General features: G+C 34.7%; 2 protein-coding genes and 1 pseudogene across 9 annotated transcripts in view; 2 read left to right on the top strand and 1 right to left on the bottom strand.

The window, feature by feature from the left end:
- The window catches only part of COG5 (component of oligomeric golgi complex 5), a 282,724-nt gene that overhangs the window by 58,392 nt on the left and 200,355 nt on the right, over window positions 1–23,977 (top strand). The window lies entirely within an intron of this gene.
- LOC136128529 (syntaxin-11-like) lies at window positions 4,095–4,971 on the top strand (annotated as a pseudogene).
- Window positions 13,135–16,770, bottom strand: GPR22 (G protein-coupled receptor 22). Its single transcript, XM_065884237.1, has 2 exons — window positions 16,700–16,770; window positions 13,135–15,066 (listed from the first exon to the last, which is right to left on the bottom strand). The coding sequence occupies exon 2, from the start codon at window positions 15,039–15,041 to the stop codon at window positions 13,740–13,742; it is 1,302 nt and encodes a 433-aa protein (XP_065740309.1). The 5' UTR covers window positions 15,042–15,066; window positions 16,700–16,770; the 3' UTR covers window positions 13,135–13,739.

A 23,977-nucleotide genomic window follows, 5' to 3' on the forward strand; every position in this document is an offset into this window, starting at 1 on the left:
CAGCAACACCCTTTCTTTAGTCTTCAGATATATTTAATATGGGGATTCTAAGCTTCTGGCTGGTTGTCTTGCACTCATGGGTCTTATTACCATTTTAACAAATTCATTTTTGTTTCTGTGATATAAAAAGTGTCATGGTTTTCAGAAGACCTCATCTAAGCCTGTGTGTCTTCCAGTGTGTCTTTAGCTCTGTGAGAAGCTTTCTTCCAGATAAAGATTTGTGGAACATAAAGAAAGTGAACAGAGAGAGAGCCTAATGGTAGAAACCAGTGCTATTTTACAGTGAGAAATATAGTTAGCTTTGAGTAAGTTGTTAATATATTTAGGTGTTTTTCCATTTAAAAACAAGTAAGGATTTAATGATAATGTCTAACTAAATTGATGGATTCTCTGATAGTAGTATTTGATGAAGATTGCTTAGCATTTTGAACTCTGTTTTATCCTAAGAACTTTTCTTCTTTAGCCAAAAGGTGGTGACATGCTCTTTTGTTCCTCGCTTCAAGTCAGTGCAGGTCAGCATGTGGTGGTGTACGGTAAGCACAGTAGTGCGCCCCCTCAAGGATATTCTCATCTTAGTCACTGGAACCTTTGACTATATTACCTTATGTGGCAGAAGGGACTTCACAGATGTGATTAAGGATATGGACCTTGAGATCGGAGATTAGTCTGGATTATCCAGATGGGACCATTCTAAATACTTGAGTTTATAAAAGTGAAAGAGGGAGGCAGAAGAGTGAGCCAGAGAGCTGCAATGGTAGAAGAAGAGGCAGGAGAGATTTGAAGTGTGAAAGTACTTAACCTTCCATTGATGGCTGTGAAGATAAAGGAAGGGACTCATGGACATGCAGATGTCCTTTAGTAGCTGGGAACTGTCCCCAGCTCACAGGCAGCAAGGAACTGGGGACCTCAGTGCTACAACCTGAAGGAATTAAATTCTGCTAACAAATTGAATGAGCAAGGAGATGGTATCTCCCTTAGAACTTCCAGAAAGGAACGCAGCTATGCCGACACCTTGATTTTAGCCCACTGTGACTCATTTTGGACTCCTAACCTCCAAAACTGGAAGATAATAAATTTGTAGCTTTCAGGCCTCTTAAGTCTGTGGTAGTTTGTTCTGGCAGCAAATAAGAAACAAATGCATCTATACCATATCAGCTACATGGAAGGAGGATTCTTTGTGTTTTGGAGGAAAGAGAATGGCTGATCTGTAAAGTTCTGCCCTAGAAAGACATTAGAGTCAAAACAAAATAAAATACACACGGTGTTTTAATGTGTCCTGCTTCTCCTCAAGAAGAAAGTGCCAGAGTTATATGTCTTTTTATTGGCAGGAAACATACCTTTTTTATACACAGATACGAAATGTTAACTAATATTTTTAAAGTAAACAGCTGTAATGGGATAGGGCTTATAAAGTATCCTGCATACTCTTCTGATATCATGGCTAATTATACATTTTTTTCCCCTGTTGCTCTTAAGAAACAAATAATGGCTTCAGGCCAATTTAAGGTTTTACAGGTAAATAATTTGGGAGTACAAGAAAACTACTTTTTATTCTAATCAGGTTTACATATTCAATTCTCTGCTGATACATATGTTTTAAAACCCTACTGTGTGCTTGTCTCTAAGACTGTTTCTGTTTTATAGTTATGTTCATTCTTGGTCTTCGGGATACTTGTAGGATGTTATTCCAGATCTGGTTATAGGCATGTGATGGAGCCTGGTTATGAGCCATAGTTACTTAACTTCTAACAGAAATAAGAATAATATTTAGTCAGGATCTCAATACAGGAAGAAAAATGTGAACAGGACATTTTTCATAGAATTTCCTAGTAAGGTTAGTAGTTCAAAATCTTGTTCGTTTTTATTTTTTATTTATTTATTTTGTTGTTGTTTTTGCGGTAAGCGGGCCTCTCACTGTTGTGGCCTCTCCCGTTGCGGAGCACAGGCTCCGGACGCGCAGGCTCAGCGGCCATGGCTCACGGGCCCAGCCGCTCCGCGGCATGTGGGATCTTCCCGGACCGGCGCACGAACCTTGTCCCCCGCATCAGCAGGCGGACTCTCAACCACTGCGCCACCAGGGAAGCCCTCTTGTTCGTTTTTAAACTGTGTTCTGAGAAATTCGGCTTGGTCTTCTCCTTAAATACTGAACAGTGGTAATTGCTGGACAGAGGGTGGAGGAGAGAGAGAAGGTATTGTTTGTTTTTTTTTAAATAAGGTTTGGGGATACTTAAGAACAGACATCTAATTGATGTGGAGACTTTCTACCTAAAACAAAGTAATGAAATTGATATTCTAGAGTAGGTTAAAATGTAGCAATGAAAATAAAAACTGAAAAGGAGTAGCTGGGAAGACTTGTACTGAGGATAAATGATTTATGAACAAATTTTGTTGAATGGGCACTTGCAGGCTAGTTATTTTAATGTAATAACTAGAACAGCACAGTATACACAAGCTTTTCTTTCATCAAAGTAATATCCACTTTATTAACATTTTAGAGACTTCAGAATGTCATAAAATTATACCATAAAGTAATGTAATTGTTCCTGCTATGTAGTTTGTGATTAAGAGACAGGAGAACATAGGCTTTGAAGCCATCTAGAGCTTGATTTAAATCCCATTTGCATCGCTCCTGCTAACTGTGTGAATATCGACAAGGTAAATTCTCTCAGATTTCAAAGGACTGTTGGGTAGATTTAATGAGACAAAATTATAGATTGCTTTCAACCTTGTCTAGCATATAGTAGGTCCCTCCAATATTGCTTTCCTCTTATCCTTCTTTCTTTAGAAATAGAACTAAAGGATGAATTTATATATTTTGAAGGTGACAGTGGTTATACATCATCATCTGTGGTCGTGTGTTCTACTCTTATATGTACAAAAATGACATCTTTTTTGTTTTTTCTTAAAAAATCGCATAATATACATTTCTTGTGTATTTTTTCTGGTAACACAATACTGAAGTATTACTATGAAGATATTCAAGTTCAAGTTGGGCACTGATGTAGAATAAACACAGTAAAGTGAAAATCAGATCTCAAATACTGAGACGAGAAAAAGTACTTTTTTGAGGAACTACAGTAATCAATACATAGTGATTTTTTTTGTAACTACATGAGATAATTGAATTGAAAATACATTAAAAAAATAAAATTTCAGAAAAATGATAAAAGCTGTCATTGTTTGCTTTGTGGCAAGTACTGTGCTAAACACTGTATATATTTTATCTCATTGAGGTTTCACAACAGCCTCTGAGGTAGGTGTTATCATTTTGCAGTTGGGGAAACAGAGTCTGGATGAGACAAATAACATTCCTAGGATCACACAGCTAGTAAGAAGAGGACTTCTCCTTGTACTTATTATTTATTTCTTCCACTTGTACTCTGGTGGAGGTGCTAATGAGAACCAAAAAGTGCTCTAAGACAAAAGAATTGTGTGAAGTTGGGACTTTTGTAAATTTTGGGTAGAGGCTGTAACAATATTATTTGTTAGTGGAAGTTGAAGGACTTGTACAGCTTAAAAGCAATTAAAAAAATTTTAATGTAATGGTTAAAGTGGTGGGGGGCGGTGGTGGGATGAATTGGGAGATTGGGATTGTCATATATACACTAATACGTATAAAACAGGTAACTAATAAGAACCTGCTGTATAAAAAATAAATACAATAAAATTCAAAAAAAAAAATAGGGTTTCAAGAAATCAGATGGAGCGCCCAGCTTTCAACGCCCAGAGCTAGTGATGCAAGGCCATGTCAGCTCCTACCAAGGATTCCTGCTCACACTGGGATAGGTAAGGTAAGGAGCTGTGGACCTGAGAGGAACATCTGTCAGCTCTCTAAAGTCTTCTCAACAAGATCATCATCCCCAAAGCAGGTATCCTCAAGGAAAGACTGTCTGTTGAATCTGGCCAGGAAAGAATGCTGGTTGTGGTCCATGAACTCACAGAAATTATAAACCATCTTTGAGGAAGGAATCAGTCCATCTGAAGAGTGTGTTAAAGGGATAAATAAGACAAATGAAGACATGGAGCTGCAGCAAGGGGACAAAATGGATGAAGAGGAAAAAGAGAAGAAAACCACATCTCAACCCCAAAGCATAATGAAGGACCGGCTAGTAGAACTTGTGGAGTAACCAAGCGATATGAACAGAAGTTCCCAGACAAGGACGATGAATTTGACTCACCCCCCGAGGATATCACGTTCAAGACGGACCACATCCTGGAATCCTGGTACCGGGACATCCAGGACCTTCAGGATGAAAACCAGCAGCTGACTGCTGACGTGAAGCGGCTGGGAAAGCAGAACACCCGCTTCCTCACATCCATGCGGTGCCTCAGTATCATCAAGCGCCGCATCAGCTCTGTTGCCAAGGACATCAAGGCGCAGAGCGAGAGCATCCACCGCAGGCTGAGCACTATGACGGCACTGAGCGAGGACGCTGAGTCGCAGCACGGCGTGCACTCGGCCGTGGCGCACATCACGCGCGCACGGTACAGCGCTCTCACCCACCCATTCCAGGCCGCCATGCACGAGTACAACCAGGCCGAGATGAAGCAGCGCGAAAACTGCAAGATCCGCATCCAGCGCCACCTGGAGATCAGGGGCAAGGACGTGTCAGGCGACCAGATCGAGGACATGTTCGAACAAGACAAGTGGGACGTGTTCTCAGAGAACCTGCTGGCGGACGTGAAGGGTGTGCGGGCGGCCCTCAACGAGATCGAGAGCTGCCACCGTGAGATGCTGCGGCTTGGAGAGCCGCATCCGCGACCTGCACCCGCGACCTGCACGACCTCTTCCTGCAGATGGCCATGCTGGTGGAGCAGCAGGCTGATACCCCGGACGTCATCGAGTTCAACGTGCAGAAGACCCTCGACTACACCGGCCAGGACAAGGTGCAGGTGCGCAAGGCCGTGCAGTACAAGAAGAAGAACCCCTACCGGACCGTCTGCTGCTTCTGCTGACCCTGCCTCAACTAGCAGGGGGCCCAGGACGCCACACCCCATCCCTGATCGGAATGGTGGGGGGAAGCACACTGGGAAAAATTTTGAGGCTGTCTGCACTGGGGTGAGTTGCCCTAATTCCTAGGGACCTCAGTCTTTAGAGAAGGAAAAAACTCGAGGTCCCAGAATTCCAGTCCAGCTCTTACTTGGATTGTGAGGTCATTATATGGCACATAGCACCCTTGCCTCTTAAAGGAAGCCAAATAAGGAACAGATGTGGTAGCTTACTCTATAATACATGTCCAAGGCATGTTTGTTTGTACATGGACCTCTTGGAGGAAGTCAGTTCTGCATCGGCTCACAGTATGAGTTCCTTATCAAGACTTCATTTAACCGATCCTGAAAGTACCACGGTTGTGTTCATTTTCGAGTGAACTGACCTTGGGAAAAACTGCACATCTTCCATTTCTGATTCTTCATCTGGTTTACGCTATGTGATTCCCACCTGGATGTATATCTTCTTTCTGCTCACCTCCTCTACTTATTAAAATCACATTTAACACTTAAAAAAAAAAAGGAAAAATAAGTGCTTGGGAGAGAAGAGAAAAAGAATTTAATGTAATGGTTCCTCTTCTCCTCCATTGATGCTGCCTGCATTTTTTTCTTTTTTCTTTTTTTTCTTTTTGTGGTACGCGGGCCTCTCGCTGTTGTGGCCTCTCCCGTTGCGGAGCACATGCTCCGGACGCGCAGGCTCAGCGGCCATGGCTCACGGGCCCAGCCGCTTCGCGGCATGTGAGATCTTCCCAGACCGGGGCACAAACCTGTGTCCCCTGCATCGGCAGGCGGACTCTCAACCACTGCGCCACCAGGGAGCCCAACCAGGATTAATTTTAATTTAACTTTTCTCGTTCTTTTCATTGTTTGATCTGACTTTATTATATTTATTTCCTCATTTAATTTAATTGTATCTAAAATTGGATGCTTTTAAAAGTTGTCTTATATTTTTCTTAGAATAAGGAAGGCTATAAATAAATTATGTATAATATTTTCCAATTTTGCTTTCCTACTTTCTTCCTAACACTAAGAATAATTTTTGTTTTAGGGACTTCCTTGGCAGTCCAGTGGTTAAGACTGCACGCTTCCACTACAGGGGGCGTGGGTTCGATCCCCGGTTGGGGAACTAAGTGCCGCATGCCGTGTGGCGTGGTTAAAAAAATAATAATAATTAAAAAAAAATAGTTTTTGTTTTAGTTTTCGACGACGTGCTTTTGTGAGGATCTTTTTGAATTTGTAGATGTTTGCTCCAGGGAAAAAGCACGCATACAGATACACATTAAATTTTGCACACAATTTCAGGGGATTTATGAGACTCCAGGAAGCCCTACACCAAAGTCATTGTTTATCTGAAATGTATTTTTTGGCATATGTTTTTCTGTAAGGTGGCTATATTCAATCACCTAAACTGTTTTCTTTGTATATTTAAATTGTATTCACTAGCAGCCCATTTTCAATAATACTAACTCACTCTATGGTTCTGTTGGTTCTGTGATTCAGTGAAATTGCTAAAAAGCAAAAGAATTACAACAGAAAATAATTTCAGTGTTGTTGGAAAGAATTCTTAGTGAAAGGGTTAATAAGAAATGTTCCCAGGGTAGTGCTTCTGTAATACCATTTGAAGTATTTAAGTAACACTGAATACCATTGTTACTTAAACTGTTATAAAACAGAATAGGAAATTAAAGTTGTCATAAATTACCAAAGAATAGCTGAATATTTCCTAAATTGTGTTGATGGCACAAACAAAGGAAATTACAATAATAAAGGAAAAATGTTTGACTCAAACCATCTACCTAACTTGAGTGACATCTGTTCAAAAGATACACAAAATAGAGTTTTTTAGTATTTTCCCTGCGAACTTATTTTAGAAGTAATAAGTTTTGTATTGAAATGAGCAAAAATATGCAAGAGTAGTGCTTACCTTCTGGTCAGAATAAGATAACATTATGACAAACAGTAATTGTGCAATTCATAATTGACAGAATATTTTGGCTGAATGAAGTGAAAGTAACACTTTATAGTGTCATCTTCTTTATGTTTAGTACTATTTTATCTTCTGAGTATATGATTTTTAAAGGAAACTTTTGCCTAGGTAACTTCTGTTTAGAAAATAGAATTTTATTTCTTAAAGAAACAGATGTCCTGCTGAACTATAGTATATATGGTTCAATTAAAATTTTATTAGTTAAAATGAAGTAAGCTTAAAAAATTTTTTCCTTAAGAAGGCACTGTGGCCTGAATTAAGTTCAGAGCTGCTTCTATATCTTTTCATTTATTAGTTACTTGAATGTCTGTCACTTTGATACACAGTCTGTCTTCCGGTATATAAAGTAATGGTTCTTAAGCTTTAGCACACAAATCACCTGAGGGTACTTATTAAAACTTATTATTCAGGGCTGCAGCCATAGCCGTTCTGACTCCTAACGTAAAGGTGGGGCCCAGAAACTGCAGTTTCCAAACAGACACCATAGAGGTTCTGATGTAGGTGGGCTATAGTTTGAGGAACTCTCTCCTAAACAAGGTTCCATAGGGTCAGAAGTTTAAAAATTGTTCCTTTCAATTTCACAAATATTTACTCATCCATTAGTATTTATCAGTCACTTTTTTGGGGAAGCATTATGAAAGGTGATATTAGTATTACAGACCATTATTTTATTGTGTGGATTAAAGACAGTTTTATAAATTTAGGTAGCTACAGTTTGCTAGCATTTTGTTGCTTGTAAGAAGTGATACTTGGAAAAAATTCAATAGCAAAAGAAAGACTGCAGCTTTTTAAGAATTGGGAAGAAAATTGTTTAAGTGTAGATTATGTAGTTTGATTTTTTACATTTCAGCCTGTTCTGAGTGAGGCATTAACAATATTAGAGTGAAATACATATGTTTGGTTCTTCTCTACCCAATCAGTATTTCACATACCATATGACATATGGGATTGTGTATAATATTAAAGGCTGCTGTGTATATATATCAGTCCCATATGTATTTCTCATTCCTACAGTCTGTGTCTCATATGGCCAGAACTCTCATTGTTAGCATTAAAATTTTTTATGTTAAATTAAAATTTTTTCATTTTGCATCCCTTATTAGTGTTATATGTCCAAAACTGTCTGAGTGGAAAGTGATTCCTCATAATGTTATTATCTTCTCTTGCTGCTTTTTCTTTTCTCCCTGAAAAATTGGTGGATGTGTTTTGGTAGTCTGTCTTGCTTAATGTCTCTCAGAAATATGACATAATTGCTTTCATGGAAGCAGGGTGAGGGAAATGACCTCAATCCCAGACAGACTGAGCTCTCCTTTTTTATCTTACTTGATGCTTCTGGTTTGATAATGGTATGGAGTTGACATTGGTGGCCCTGATAGGAATGACAGTGCTTTTTACCACTTGCTGGTGGAAGTACAAAGCTGTCATGCTTGAAAACCATGGATACAGCTTATAGAGGTCTGTAAAAAAAAAAAAAAAAAAAAAAAGTGTGAATAGAAGGGTAGAGATACTTAGGGTTTTTCCCACACCTTATTTTATCATGAGCTGGGGAGAAATATTACTGTGTTAAATTTGCTCATCTCTTTTTCTCTCATAAAAATGAGTATTCTTTCAAAGGTGATAGCTTTCGTATTAACGATGAACCCAATTTTCCTTTTGTTTCTACATCTCAGTACTACTGTGTTCCAGATGTTTGTGAATTGTTATAATATTCTTTCATTCTACTTCTTATGATGTAATATATGTTATCATATTACTAATCTGTCCAGTCTATCTGTTGTCTGGGTTTTATTTTAATCCTTTCATTGTTTGGAATGCTTTTTAGCAAAAGTCTTCAAATTAGCTTTCTTTTGTGAACTCTCTAACCCACAGTTCTGTGTTCTCTGTATTTCTCTTAGGAGTTGAGCATCTCTCAGTATTTTAGATCTTTTTCCTGTCTTATCTGGGTTTAATTATCTCCTTATATTTCTTGTTTATATTGTGATCTGAGCTTCTCTCTTCCCTAAGATTTATTATTAGTCATCTCACATTTAGCTTTCCTTGACTTCACGCCAGTGCCATAGGGGTCTCACACAGCTGTCTATCTCTGAGATGTAAAGAAAATAGGTGTCAAAAGTTTTCTCTAGTTTTTATATTTCTTACTGAGTGGAAAGGAAGAAAAGAAATAAATTATTTTATGATTTTTCCCTTGCTTTTAACTTCCATTTAGAAAAAGAACCTGCTTCACAGTTTGCTAAGTTACCTTTCTTACCTTTTTGAAGTGTAGCTTGAAGCTATTTAATTATAATAGAAAAAGGTTTAAGTATTTGAGATTTTATCAATATTATTTTTTAGAAACTTTGCTTATATGATTTTTTAATTTTTAAAAATTATTCTTATGCAACCATTAACAAGGAATGAAGGTGATATGTATATAATGAGTTGGATGGATATTTATAATAAATTATTAGGAAAGAAGCAAAGGATCATATTTATATTTTTTGCTTTGTATACCTTGGAATTTTGCCATTGTTTATAATTGAAAAAAGTACCAAAGAAGAAAATAATGCATTTAATGGAAAAACTGAATAAACCAATATGTGAAATATAAAGTAGATAATTTAAAACATCAAATAGGAATTTTCATTTTGAATATTTGTAATAACGAGAACATTCTTGAATAGTTGTTTATTTTACTTAATTGAATTTTCTGCTTTGCCAGAAATTCTTTTTGTTTTTGCCCTTGTTACCCATGTACTTTATTCAAAGCATAATTTAAAAAGTTCTTAGATCATTGAGGAAATCTAATTTCTTGTGGTCTTTTTATGGCCATCATTTTTAATTCTTCACTCTCTTGTAACAGTTGGCTTTCTAGTCAGTTGGATACCGTATTGATTCTGCATTGATGTTGCCTGTCGCATCTGTATGCTCCTTTGTAGAGCTACTGCCAGCACTTGTTGTCAGGCCTTTCATTACCTATCAAGGTGATGGCAGTAGCTTCCTATCCTCTGTGTTTTCTTTGCTTTCTCAGCTTCCCATTTCTGTGTCTTACTCAATCAACTCTTTCTACATATTGCTGTTTTTTGTTTGTTTGTTTGTTTTTCCCTGTAGCTCATTTCTTATCGCGTTATTCCCCTGCTCAGATTTCTCTGCTGGCATTTAAGGCCTCTGTCTTTTGGTTCTAATTTAACTTACCATATCAACTTCTCACTACTGTATTATTTTTCTTCTAAAGAGAACAATTTACTGTTTCCAGGATATGCTTTAGTAGCTTTCCTCAACAATGCTTTTGTTTATATTGTTCTTAAATCCAACATACTTCTTTTCTTATTAAGTTTGTTAAGAACTTTATTCTTTTTAATTTACATTTGCCACATTCTGCTTTTTTCATAGGTATTACCATACTTTTTACTACCTCGATTCTAGATTTTAAGCTCTGAGGGTAATATATGAGTTTCTGCCATATGAGTTTCAGCTCTGAGGGTTTAAGCTAGATTTTAAGCTCTGAGGGTAATATATGAGTTTCAGCCACAGTGCCTTCTACCTTGTAAGGATTCAAATGTTAATTGAATTACAAAGCTCACTTAAATGTACAATCATAAAATATAATAAAACCAAAAGTTTTATTGACTTTGGAAGGTAGTCTTGAAATTACTGTGTTGAATAAAGCCCTACGAATAAGCACTTCCTTTCTTATACTTTTAGGTTTTTACGTTTAAGTCTAATCTCAGTGAAATGAGGAGTTTGATTTTTTAATGTCCAGAGAGCTGAGATTTTGCTATAATTTTATTTGGGGGATTAGAAATAGACCATATACCTAAAAATTGACTTATTATGGGGGAGAAGTATAGAATTATTCATTGCTGTGAATGGCATTTTTTAATAAAGCATCATTGTAAATAATTCATTTTTATTATGTCTGAACATCAGTTGGGTACTAGTTGGTTGAATAACAATGACCTTAAATTAGGAAACAAAAGAGAAAACAACAGTTCCATATCTTGTTGAGCTCATCTTTGGTTAGTTTTTAAAAGAATAGTTTTTAGTAGTTTTCAAGAACTAACCCCGTTAGCTATATAGAAATTGATATTATTTGTGGCATATGGATAGAAAAATATGACTTTAAGAAGATCCCATATTGAATGTATTGTTACCTCTATGCATTTAAAAATTTCATTCTAACATGAAAAATTAGCATTAATGCTTTTTTGGGTAAAATTATTTGAAATAAAGTAAAAAATTTACACATTGTGTTAAGGGCCATCATAAGAAAAATAAAAATATTTTACCTTTTCATTGAACAACATTTAAATAAAAAATTATCTAAGCTTCTCATTCTCTCCTTTAAGCTGAGATCAGTAATTGCAAACATATTTGTGACTTGTTTTTAAAAGCTGAACTTTTAACATTAATGTTATTTTGGTTTACATATTAACACTGAAAAGCTACTAGAGGTTATCTGGTAAATATGAATATTCTTTGTTGTAAACCAGTGGGTGCACTTTTGTATGTCTGAAAGATTATTACAGGTGGGCAGAAATGCTTGTTAATAGTTCCAGTGTCAAGTGTAGAAGTAGTAACAGCTTAGAGGGCAACATTATAATATTTGCTATTTGTTCTTTATTTTGTTAGATTTCGTATTACAGAGAACAAGAGGGCATGAACGCAGTTTAGGCAGATTTATTAGAAGAATGTTTTTAAACTGAGTTCTTTGGCATGTTTATAGACTTGAAGATGAAAAATATTTAGAACACAATGGATTTTTCTTAACATGAAGACTTTTCTAAAAATAGTCTAATTTTTATTAAGATTATAAAGCTAAATATTAAAATATTTATGCTCAGAAATCCAAGTACAAAATTATTTAAAAATTTTTAAATGAATATATTGGGAGATACTCTGTGCTAAATATATTTGTCGAATGAAAATTTTCTTAATGTCTTTATGCAATACTAATTTCTCTTTAAGTTTTCAAAAAATTAGTCTTAGTTGTTTATGCTACATTTTGTCAAATTGAAGCATTTCTTTAATTCCATAAAAGAATACAAAGTAAGGCAGGAGGAAACCACTTCTTTGCCAAGATTTGACATTATGTCAGCATAACATTATTATCAGAAATATATCACTGTTAAATTTGTCATGTAAACCTCAATGAATTCCTGCTATTGCATGGTTCTCATTTCCCCAAGGGATAAGGTATTCAGTAAACTAAATTGGATGAATTTCATTTATTTACATAAAAGTGGTATAGTATTGAATTGGTTGTTTTCTTCACAGTCCAACATTTAATTTTTAATTATAGAAGACCACCTAATGAAAACATGTTTCTTTCAATGAGAGATTATTATTGAATGACATAAAATTTTTTTATTTAAAAATGAGTTGCTACTTGATTTAGTGAATACAGTATGAAAAAACAATAAGGAATTGTCCAGTTAACCCATTACAAGGGAGCAAGTATTTGCCTACTTTAAATAACTTATTGCTGTTTTTCAGGTACAGTGATAATTAGCACTCATCAATAGATTATTAGATTATAACAATTGGAAAATACTTGTGTGATATGAGATTCTCAAACCTGATATCTATAGTTAGGATTAGTAATTTCAGTTTTTTAACATGAATTGGGGATTGGAGGCAAAATGCTTTAAATTTAATTACGTGGTGTAGAGTAAAAAAATTCACAAGATTTATTGCCACTTTAATGACTTTGAGAGTTGAAAAGGACTACTATATTTGGAAACACTTGGGAGCTCTGAGAGTGTAGGAACATTGTGTAAATTGTATGACTCTAAAGTTGCTATGTTTCTAAAGTTAGAAAGAGTTGGCTTTTCTATAATGACATAAAGTCTTTTTTTTTCCTTCCTTGTATTCAGATTTTAGTAGTTAACTTCTGTTATACAAAAAGGCTGACTTGAATAAAGTTAGGATGTCTGTTTATTTTAATTCACTGGTTTTTGCCAGTATACTGTATTTCCAGAGCATTTGGGTTAACTCAACCAAAGTGAGGAAGGAGGAAAGAAGCCTTACTTTTCTTCCTTCCTTTTATTGTCAGTTCATTTGTATATTATAGGCATAGTGCCCTTGATCTTAGAAAATCAGTCTCTTTTTCATAATAAACTTGAATTTTAAAAGTTTCCCTATCTTGATGTGCATATACACGGTTGTTTGTTTTTTGGTTCTTGAATTTTAAAATCCTGATAAATCCTACAATTTCCTACATTCCAAAAAGGATAAAGTTTCATATATAGTTCATTATTTTTGATGAATCAAATATTATAGCAAGTAGACTATGCTAGAAAACATAATATAGTAGTATAGAAAATCCTGGGTCATTTTGGTTGCTTGGAGCCCATAATTTTGGTTTTTATGTTAAAATGCTATTCCAGTTGTTAACATATAGATATATCTATAGTTTGTGGCTTAGAAACAATACACTTTATAAAAAAAAAAAGCAAGGATACCTGTGTCAGTTATATTTTAAAGTTATGCAGTGTTTTAAGGCTATGTATTTATTCTTTAGAAAATATGACTTACATAAATATCTTCTGATGGACATAATATTGACAAAATATACACATGATATTACCTTAACAAACTGCCATGCAACAAATACATTAAGTAATGAAGAAATTGAATATATATGACCTAATCTAATCTTGACATTTACATTGAAAATTTACAACATAACCAGTACTTAAAATGTTTTTCTTATATTTGGCAGTAATTTTTTACAGTTTAAATTTAAAACTTCTGAGTGTGGGTTTGGTGAAACTTAGCCTTTTCCCTAGTCTGTGACAACCTGAGGTACTAAACATTTTTGTCTAATTTCACTATCTTCAAAGGTAATTTTTTTGTTTCTTTTAGGATCTATCCAAGAGTTGTGTATTACAGCATTATTAGGCATGGGATCAGCTTCTACTATGGAAACAACTCGCTTTTTCATTTTACTTTTCAAGACCTTTTGAAATTTTTGTCTAGTAAATGCATATAATAGAGGATGAAATATAGTTGTTCCATAACCCATGACTAGAAAACACAACCTTAATTTTACTAAAAGGTCACTTGGGCCTAAACATAAAATGGTGGTATTTAAAACAGAAATTGGTGTCCAGCAGAGAAGAAATGTAGAAATAATCAATAAAGACATTTTGAAGACCCTCTTTTGCCTTTCTCGTCGTTCACGGTGTCGTTTCATAGCTCGCCGGAGGGCAATTATTACAGAGACTGAAGTTCTAACACCAAAGACTACATTTCTCCCACCACTGCTTTGTGACATGTCTGTAGTCTCGTGTTGTGTGGTTAGAGAAATCGTCTTTTTCTTTCTTGCTTTCTTCTTCTGCCCTGTTGAGAATCTTGTGCCTATTCGAATATTGAGGGCCTGAAGTATTTTGGTGTATGTGATTAACATTACTATGACAGTGAAAAAGAATATTGGGATCTGTACTAGCAGGTGATAATACATTCCCAGTTCAGTGTAGTATTCATTCGTACTGACACACAGAAGTGTCTTGTTTTCCCATGTATTTCCACGTTGAAGGCTGAAAAAATTTACCTCAATAAAGGGAATCAGGAATGAGAAAAATGAAAAAATCCAAATGGATATCATTAGCATTACAGCTCTGCCCATTGTCAGAATTCGGTTTGCAGGCTTTACAGAGATGTCATATCTGTCCAAAGTGATAGCAAAAACGTTGATTGCTGTTGAGACACTTGTAAAAGATACACAGGCCTCATGGAAACAGCAGATGAGAGCAGTGTTACTCTCCAGTGAAAGCAGAAGAATAACTATAGTTAGAGGAATACATCCCACACAAATGATTACATCAAGTACATGAAGATTCATCGTAATAATGTTACTGACAGAGTTGATTAAGTTGGATTTCATGCAGTAAAGTACCAATACGGTGAGGTTGCTGCCAAGTCCCAACACAATTTCTAACATAAGAAATCCGGTGAGAGACACTTGAAAGCTTAATGGATATGATAGTGGTTGGTACATATTGGTGTTGATGTCATCAATGTCATCTCGCACTGTAATGTTAGATTCAGACTGCATGTTGATTTCCAGAATGGGAGAAAAACACATTCTTTTGGAGCAGTTGGTTTTTTCCCTAGAAAGTGAAATAGAATAAACTATTTGATATTTGGCAATTTAAATGACGTACAAAACCTGTGTTCTTTGTAAAAAAAAATTTTTTATTGTGTACTTAGTTTAATTTTTAAATTTATAAACTATTAATGGAAAATGTAGAATTAGAAAACATCAAGGTTTGCATTGTTTTGATGTAAAAGGAAATTGGGTTCCCCATTTGAAGAAATAACTGTACTGGGGATTGCTCCTATATAGTTCAAAATTGTTTAATAAACTAAAAAGGTTTTCCTTATTTGGGTTTTTCAAGGTTATTATTTGAGATACAGTATATTTTTGTATAATAAAACTACCCAGTATGCAAAACTAATTTTAGCCCAGTGTTTTAAGATTTCATTTAAAAATGTTGTGAGTAGGTGGAAAATAAACGCTATTTTAACATGTAGCACAATTAGTGTAGGTGTAATTATTCCCATGAGATTTCAAATGAACAGGACAAATGTTCACTTAAAATGACAAACGGCACAGAGCACTAGTTTGTTTTAAATCACTTTGTCCGTGTTCTTGATTGAAATTCATATTCAGCAGTCAACAGTGTGTTTGGGGTTATCTGGAGTTATTTCCCACTGAAGTAGGCAAATGATAAATATTTCTCAGTGAAAGTGCTCACTGAACTTTATAACAATCAAACTTGTAAAAATTGGAAAAAAAAGGACATTATTTTGAAGTAAAACACCACAGACCTTAGTAAAAGAGCACTAATCACTCTTATGAATGAATGATTTATTTTGTGACCACACCCTTTCATATCTTGTAGAAGGAGAAAATTGAAATTTAATATCATATTAAGAAATAGCCATTTTTAAGGTGGTTTAAAAGAATGCATCAGTTGATTTTATTAAACAGAATTTTTAAAGCAAAAAATGAAATTTTAGGGAAAAGGAGTGTCTGAAGCCCATTTTCTGAGGAATCTATTAAAGTTACACATTTCCTGTGAAACCTTTTGTGTAAATCACCCAGTGTATATCATTTTGAGGAAAATTAAAAGAAAAAAACCAAACTCTTGCTAATTCATGTATATCTATGTTTTAATATATAGAAGTTTAGAGTAATTTATAAAAATAATGTCTGATTTGCTGGGCTAAAATGTCAGTAATTAGTATATTTAGTTAAAATATAAAATCATACAACCAACTATATTTCACATTTCAAGTACAGCATTTTGCCTGCAAAATCATAACAAATTATAAAAGCTGATTTTCAGAACTCATGTTAACCTTTCACTTGATGTAACCTTTGACAAGTTTTAGAATATAGTTTTATTTATGCGTATTATTTTAAAGGTAGTGTTTCAGAAACACAAATGCTAACATTATTAATTTCTTTTGAGCTTACTAAAGGCATATATTTGAGTAAGAGAAGGTCTTAGCCAGCATTGAAATCCTATAAAAATGGAAAATTTTAAAGTGTGCCAAATTTTCTGAACTGACAGATTAAACATCAGGTTTTTGTCACATCAGTTAGATTTAGAATTAAATAAAGCAGGAGTGTCAATTTAGATGATAATTAAGGAAAATGCATCTACTGTAGAGCAAGATTCTTTTCTCTTGTAAATGTTAAACAGTGTCGTGGGGTGCATGCATCTTCTGACCTACCTGTTTGCTGTTGCCTTATGGGCCTTTTGGCTCACTATAGCAGTTTTTCACAATATGATACATGATGTCATTAACAGATTTGGACATGAATTTTTACCTGACAACAGTGAAGTAGCTGTGTTTTATTTCATGTCTTGTAGGAATTCTTTCATTTTTCTCTCCAGTACTTCAACTGCATGAATTGTGAGATTTAGTTGGCTGATGAATTTCTAAAGACCAGTACAAAATACTTGTGTTTGTTTTGCCTTAAAAAGTCACGACCGAGAGAAACTTCCTCAAATGATAGGAATTGTTTCCCTTTGAGAGAATATGTGATGATGTCTCTTTATTTTCCAGAACATGTGAAAACAAAAGAAACATAAGGTTTCTGGCTTCTAAAATGTACTTAGACATCCTTTTGTTACAAATGTAAATCTGTTTCTGTAGCAGTCCTCATTATTTTGAAATGATTTCTTGGTCACATAACTTGGTTATAAGTCCAGTCCATGTTCTCTTGATAAAAACCATCTGCTATTTAATTTGGTTTGTTTTCATTAGAAGAGGATACATAATTGGTCATAAAACTCAGATGGAAAAATCCTTTAGTAATATCAATTGATACGAATATCTGAATATTTAGTGCAGAAAAATACTTGCTAAAGCTTCATTTAGCTTGCTGGTAATGTATATCATTCTCTTGGCAATCCATGTTTCATTGTTTCTTCAAGAATTGGTGGCTCCACAATTTTGGTATGTTAAATTATAAACTCCCCCTTTAAAAATGCTCACCATTTTGTTTTCAGGCTTTTACAGTTATATTTTCATTTTGTGGCTGTTTTATATAGCATCTTCTTAGGATGGTTACTGTCGATGTGTTATATCCCAGCAGTAACGTAGACCTATATTCTCTGGTTTTAACTCCTTAATGTCTTAAAATCATTGTTGCAAGAATATCCTGCAGTTTGTGATTCAGACAGCTAGGGAGGTGATGGGTCAGATGCATTCTTCATATTGTCAGTTGTAAATACTGAATTAGCTGCTTTGGGCCCTTGTGAAAAAGAAAAAAAAATGGTTAAGGAATAGGGTTCCTAATAATTTCCTATTAATTGAAAGTTACTTTAGTTGTGTTTATTTAACACCATACACAGTTTTTTTTATCAAAGTAAGCAAACAGTATTATTAGAGCCATAGTTATGCATAAATTTAACGGTTTCTTTAAATATTCTCTTTTCCTAACAAAGACTGTAAGTATAATATTTAGTAATAGAGTTAACATTACAAATATTACCATGAAAGAAAAGCTGTATTTTTTAAACCAATTTCTGCTCTCATTTTAGAAGTTAACCTGTATTTTCAGAGATTATGAGCAATTAGCATACATTAAACATACTGTCATTCCCTCTTATCTTTATAATAAATTTTACAGTATTTCCTGCTGTAAAATATTGTCGCTTGCTTATCAGCACATGGTTTGAATTTTAACTGATTAAAACAGATTCCATGATAAAACACTATAAATTTCCATTGATGAACTGTTCATGTAATTGAAATGTAAAGGGTGATGTAAAAGGTGACTGCAAATTAAATAATTTTCAATGAACATGCCCAATAATAAACCTAAGATTGAGAAATAATAGCTAAATAGTAAAACTGATTCTTTCAAGAAATACAAGCATTTTTTGAACACTTCAGAAAGACTACTGATGAAATTAAGGATATTCAGTATATCTGAAGTGACTTAAAAAGCTGATATCTATCTTCAGAGTGATTCAACAAAGAATATTCTTTGTATTTAACATTGCATCCTAAAAAAATACATTTAAAACATATCATGTCTTAAAATAAATAGATCTAAAAGATACATGTTTAGCAATAAGTAGAATTAAGCAAATAAACTCTTAAAATTTAGGCTGAAATTTTTCAAAGTAATTTTACCCCACTATGCTGGTTTAAAAGCAGCTGAATACTATAATAAGGAACACATCTTACCTCTGCTAAAGATTTGATAAATTCTTGATGTAGTTGAAGCATTTCCAGTTTTGATTGATTCATTTTGTTCACTGGTTAGTAGAGGACTGGGGGAAGAGGGTCATAAACACTTCTTCGAAAAAGACCTTAATGAAAATGTGTGTCTGTACTGTGCCATTGTTTCAGCAGTACTGCTAATGTATGGAACATGTAGTGCTGCTTGGAGGCTGCTGCAGTCTCTCACTCTTCCTACTGTGGAATCAATAAGCATCTGAAAATACATAATGAAAGTAATTTAACATACTGAAGGCTTCTTGTCTCCAGAGACAGCACTTAGATTCAGCCTTTCTAAAAAGGAATGGCACTGCTTTTCAGAGGAAAGCCTGTTCTGGGCAGCTTTTGCAGAATGACAGCCTACCTTGTGGCTTCTCTCCACTGCAGAGAGATGCAGTGCATTCACTAATTTTGATTGGTCAGTTGTATTGGGCTTAAATTGTGCTTCATATGTATAGCAGGGATTCCCCCCCCTCCACTGTTTTATATAAGGATGCTTTTTTAAAAGGCTGTAGTTATAAGTGGTTGTGTGTTGTTCTTAAATAGAACAGGAGTAAATTAGTCTTTAAAAAAATGCATATTCTGGTTTGTTGTTCACTTTTGCCAAACATTAAAAAGATACAGGGTGGTGGTGTTGGGGGGGGGCAAGAAAGAATTACATAGTAAAATGTATATATTCTTTTTAAAGCCTCGGATAATTGCACTTGAAAATATTTTAGTTGTATATATGTTTTTTTGTTGAGATTCTTTGTTCTACAAATAGAAGGGCACTGCATCTTTACTGTGAACCACATTGAATTTCAACTAGTTTGTTTGTATTCAGGTCATCTTCTCTGTGTATTCCAAATTGTTGTGAACATCTCAAGGTGTTAAATATTATGACTGCAGTAGTCATTCATTCATTCATTCAGAATATTAATAAAGCTTGATTTGAGGTGATTACACCCTACAATTTTTTTTTTTTAATTCCACTGCTATTAGTAGAGTCTCAGTATGAAAAGATTTAATCATGTGCATTACTTTTGATATTACTATTCAGTCTTCACCTCTGGTAACCCGTGCTCAGTAGATATGTACCGATCATGTGCCATCATATTTTATTTCAACTGCTGTTTCTGTTTTTAACATGGGTACTTTTAGTGGATTGCTATACTCTAATGTCGTATGCAGCTGTATGCTAATGTTATTGGGTAAATATATTGGTAAAGGAAAAAGGAAGTTAATTACATGTCTTCATAAGTTACAAAGCTAAATTATTTTAAGATATGCTGTCAAATAATTAAAAACAATGGTGTAGATAACAAAATATTACTTTAAACTTAAATTTCTGTTAATTTTGGTTACTTATGAATAATTTTCTATTTTCAATATTGAGGAACACATTGAGGAAACCTTTTTCTTAGACTTGAGTATATAAAGTGGCTGGATTCTATATCTCTTCACAAAACAGAAGACATTGCAAATCACTGAATTATTAGAATATTGATTACCTATTTCCATTATTTTAGGAATGTTAGTGATGTGCATTTTTTAAACTATGTGCTAGGTTTTTAATTTGTAATTGAAGTTACTGTTTATAACTTTGAAAACCAGTATACGTTTTACTCTTCCACTGCTAGCGTTTAAGCTACACAGGGGCCGGCTGAATAGTATATGAGCTGTGAGTTGCATTTCCACAGAAGTTGAGAGTAATGTGGTGGAAAATTTTGCTGTGAATTTCTACAGTTTTCTGCAGAGCTTTGGGGGCAGGGCTTTGATAATGATAACAATTAAAATATTGTGCTACTTTTCATGCATTTTGAAAATTGGAGAAAAGGATCTTAGAATGCCAGCCGTGCTGAAAGGTAGCGCAGGTGTGCACATGCACACATATAGTGTTGTTTGCAGCTTAAAACTAAAAGTAAAGAAAAGATACCAGTTGAAACTTGTGGTAGAGATGAGAAGTTATTAACATAGTGAAATACATATAGTGCTTTTCTCCCAAAGAATTCAAGTATTTGCTTACATTTATTGTCAAGATACCACCATGAAGTAGAGGAAACAAAGGCAAAGAGAAGTTTAATGACATGAGAAGGTGTAGGTAAGTTAGTCAGTCTAGGTAAGTTAGAAGTCTGCAAACCCCCTTCTAACTATATATAGCTGGCCCTCTCTCTTTGGAAAATTCTGAGGGTAGTTTTGACTTAAAATTGGATGAATTGGGTTCAGTCACTACTTATTAGTTACATGACTTTTGATAAGTCAAGCATTCTCTGGGTCACGATATAGCTTTGACACTTTAAATTGATGTATATTTCTGTGTTTTGTTTAGTTCTCTGTGAGACAGTATTTTCAAGTTATACTCAGACTGTTTTGAAAAAATAAATTCTGGGATCTCTGTAAGACATAATGACAGCAAGAAAGTTTAGGTCTAGATAACACCTTTTATTCCCTGTGACTTGTGGTTAGGGATACACAAGATATTACAAATAATGGTTACTTCTTACTGCATACAATGCTTAGTATATTCTTCTTTTTCTTTCTTATTTTATTTTTTGGCCGTGCCACGCAGTTTGCAGGGTCTCAGTTCCCCGACCAGAGGCTGAACCTGGGCCATGGCAGTGAAATCCCCGAATCCTAAGTACTACCAGGGAACTCCCCTATAATTTTCTTTTTTAAAACCACAAATTGGTTTGATGATTATAAGGTTCTTTGATCTCTTAGCAGGATAATTCTAAATTCCTTTGTTTTTAACAAAGAAGAGGATATCTAAACCCCTTGAGTGAGAATCAGATTATATTCTTTTCATGAAAAAAATTAATATCAAATTATAAACATCAGAATTTACAGATTCTTACTTCCATAGCAACAGATTTTCACAATTTTGCATTTAATATATTTTGTATTCATATAGGATACTAATTTTGAAAAATGCTGTAATTAGTGATTTAAAACCAAATGTTACAAAATCATTTTATAGATTACGTATTAATTAGTTAATAATAACCTGGGAAAGCAGTTTAAGTTTCCTAATAATAGCTAAGCAACAGATGTGAATCTAACACTCACATATCTCTATTAAAATCCCTCTTCACAAGCTGTGTTTAAGTTAAAAACATTTTGATTTTTATTTAGTTTAGGAACTAAAATTCCTGATATGGGAGTCCTTGACTTTTAATTTTATATATTTGCCTCTTTAAGTTTGGACAACTTTGAGTATGAGAGAGTAATTTACTGTTCACATTTAAATGTACTATTCTTATCAGATCATTCTTATCTAGCTTGTGTCTGTCTCTAATGCTACAGAATTTTTTGATGATTTTGAATTTGTAAATAAAAAACCTCAACTTTGTGAAATATTGGAATTAACCACAACTGACAGTGCTTTGAAACTATTTGCAAAGTATATATGCGAAAGCAGTTTCTAATTGCTGAAAAATCACTTTTTAAATTGTATTGCTTCAAGAGTACTTTTTCAGTGAATACTTAACATAGCTAACTCTCAACTCTCTCTGATACTAGAGGCCAAGGTAGAAAGGATTATTTCAGTTTAAAGCCAATTCAAAAATTTCATTTGGCTTCTCAACTTTAAATTTCTATCACAACAAATGTTTTACCAGAAAAATAGAAATGGACCATCTGCTGAAACCTCCCTCAAGTGGGGAGTAGCCAGGGTAGTAGAGAGTCGACAATATTGGTGATTCATTATCTATAAAAGAGGATAATTGAAAACTGATTATAATTGGATAAAGTACATGCATCAGAATTGTATGTCTTAACCGAAAAACTCCAGCATTCTTCCCCATCCTTCCCTATCTCACCTAAGTTGGGCATTTAAAAATTTTCATTTTTATTTTTCACAGTATGTGATTGTAAGTCATTTGCCAGCATCTATTACAGCAACGAATACATGGCATTTCTTTCCTTTTTTCTCATCCAAACCTCGATTTTTGACCCTGTGACTATTACTACTTCTTAATCTCCGTCTGTTGTCCTGCTGTTGGCATGTTGTTTGGGGCCCTTGTCCAAATTATTACGACCCATGACCCTAATTTACTGGCATGCTCTTTTGACTGCCTTATACCCCTTTTTGCATTTTTAAATATTACGGATTTTGTTGATGTTTTTCTCATATTTCCATCAAAGAATTACACACACATGTTTATGCTTTTTTTTTCCACATTGGTTTCTCTTTCTGTTGCTGCTTCATTTTTCTTATAATTCTTCTATTGTAGGTTATTATGCAGGATCAAATTCATTTCTGTGTTCTGAAACCAAGTCAGCTGATTAACTAGATTATATATTTAACAAAGCTATGGCAAATCCCTTCTTATGTGCTGTTATGAGTCCTTTGCTTATTTATTATCCTTGTTTATTTTTAGTAGAGAGAAATATTGATACAATTATTTTTTGTATATTGACCTTGTATCCTGCAACTTCACTAAACTCGTATATTAGTCTTGGGAACTTTTTTTTGTGAATACCATGGTATTTTCTGTACAGACAATTAACGTCTGCAAATAGAGACAGTTTACTTCTTCTTGAACCATGTGTAACTTTTATTTCTTTTCTTGCCTTATGCTACTGTGTAGGACCTCTGGTATTAGATTTGATAAAAGTGTGTTGGGAGAAGCATTCTGCCATGGGCCCTGAGCATCCCTGAAGGTCCTAGGGCGTGCTGGGGATTGCTGGGCATGCTAAGAATGAAAAGACCTGACTGTTCTTTACCTGGTCCATTTCTCAGGGTTGTGTTGGAAGCTAGCCACTTGGAGGGATTCAATAATAACTCCCCAAAGAGCAGACTTGCTTCTGCTTGTTATAAAAATGGTAAATTGTCCAGCACAGTGTTCTTTGGCTGTGATGCAAACCTACTGTATCCAGAGTATCCAAGCAGGTCCCTCTGCCAGGAGGACTTGGATAGGAAAGTGAACTGTCAGAGTGACATGATCTCTCATACTGCTTGGTGTGTCTTCTGCCAGTATACATGACAGAAACAGGCTAGCTTCATAGCCTGCAAATAGGGTAAAATCCTAGACCCTTCACGATTTCTGACAATATTGGCAACGAGGACATGATGTTGACTGATACATGGCTTCCTACAAAAGAGAAGACAAGGGCCCTTGTGGGCTGGTTTAGAGAGCATGAAATGCAATAGCAAATGCTCTTGTTTAAGTGGTGGGCTAGTAGATCTTTTACTGACTTACGTGTTAATGCGCTCTTAGAGGCTAAGCAGTTAAATGAAGCTGCCCAAATGGCACTACGGTTGTTGCTCAGGCTCCAGGCCATAGGAAGAAATAATGT

Source organism: Phocoena phocoena, chromosome 9 (assembly GCF_963924675.1).
Source record: "Phocoena phocoena chromosome 9, mPhoPho1.1, whole genome shotgun sequence".
Lineage (NCBI taxonomy): Eukaryota > Metazoa > Chordata > Mammalia > Artiodactyla > Phocoenidae > Phocoena > Phocoena phocoena.

Bases quoted from the DNA above. Each gene is read 5' to 3' on its own strand.
- GPR22 (XM_065884237.1), bottom strand. From the start codon at position 15,041: ATGTGTTTTTCTCCCATTCTGGAAATCAACATGCAGTCTGAATCTAAC.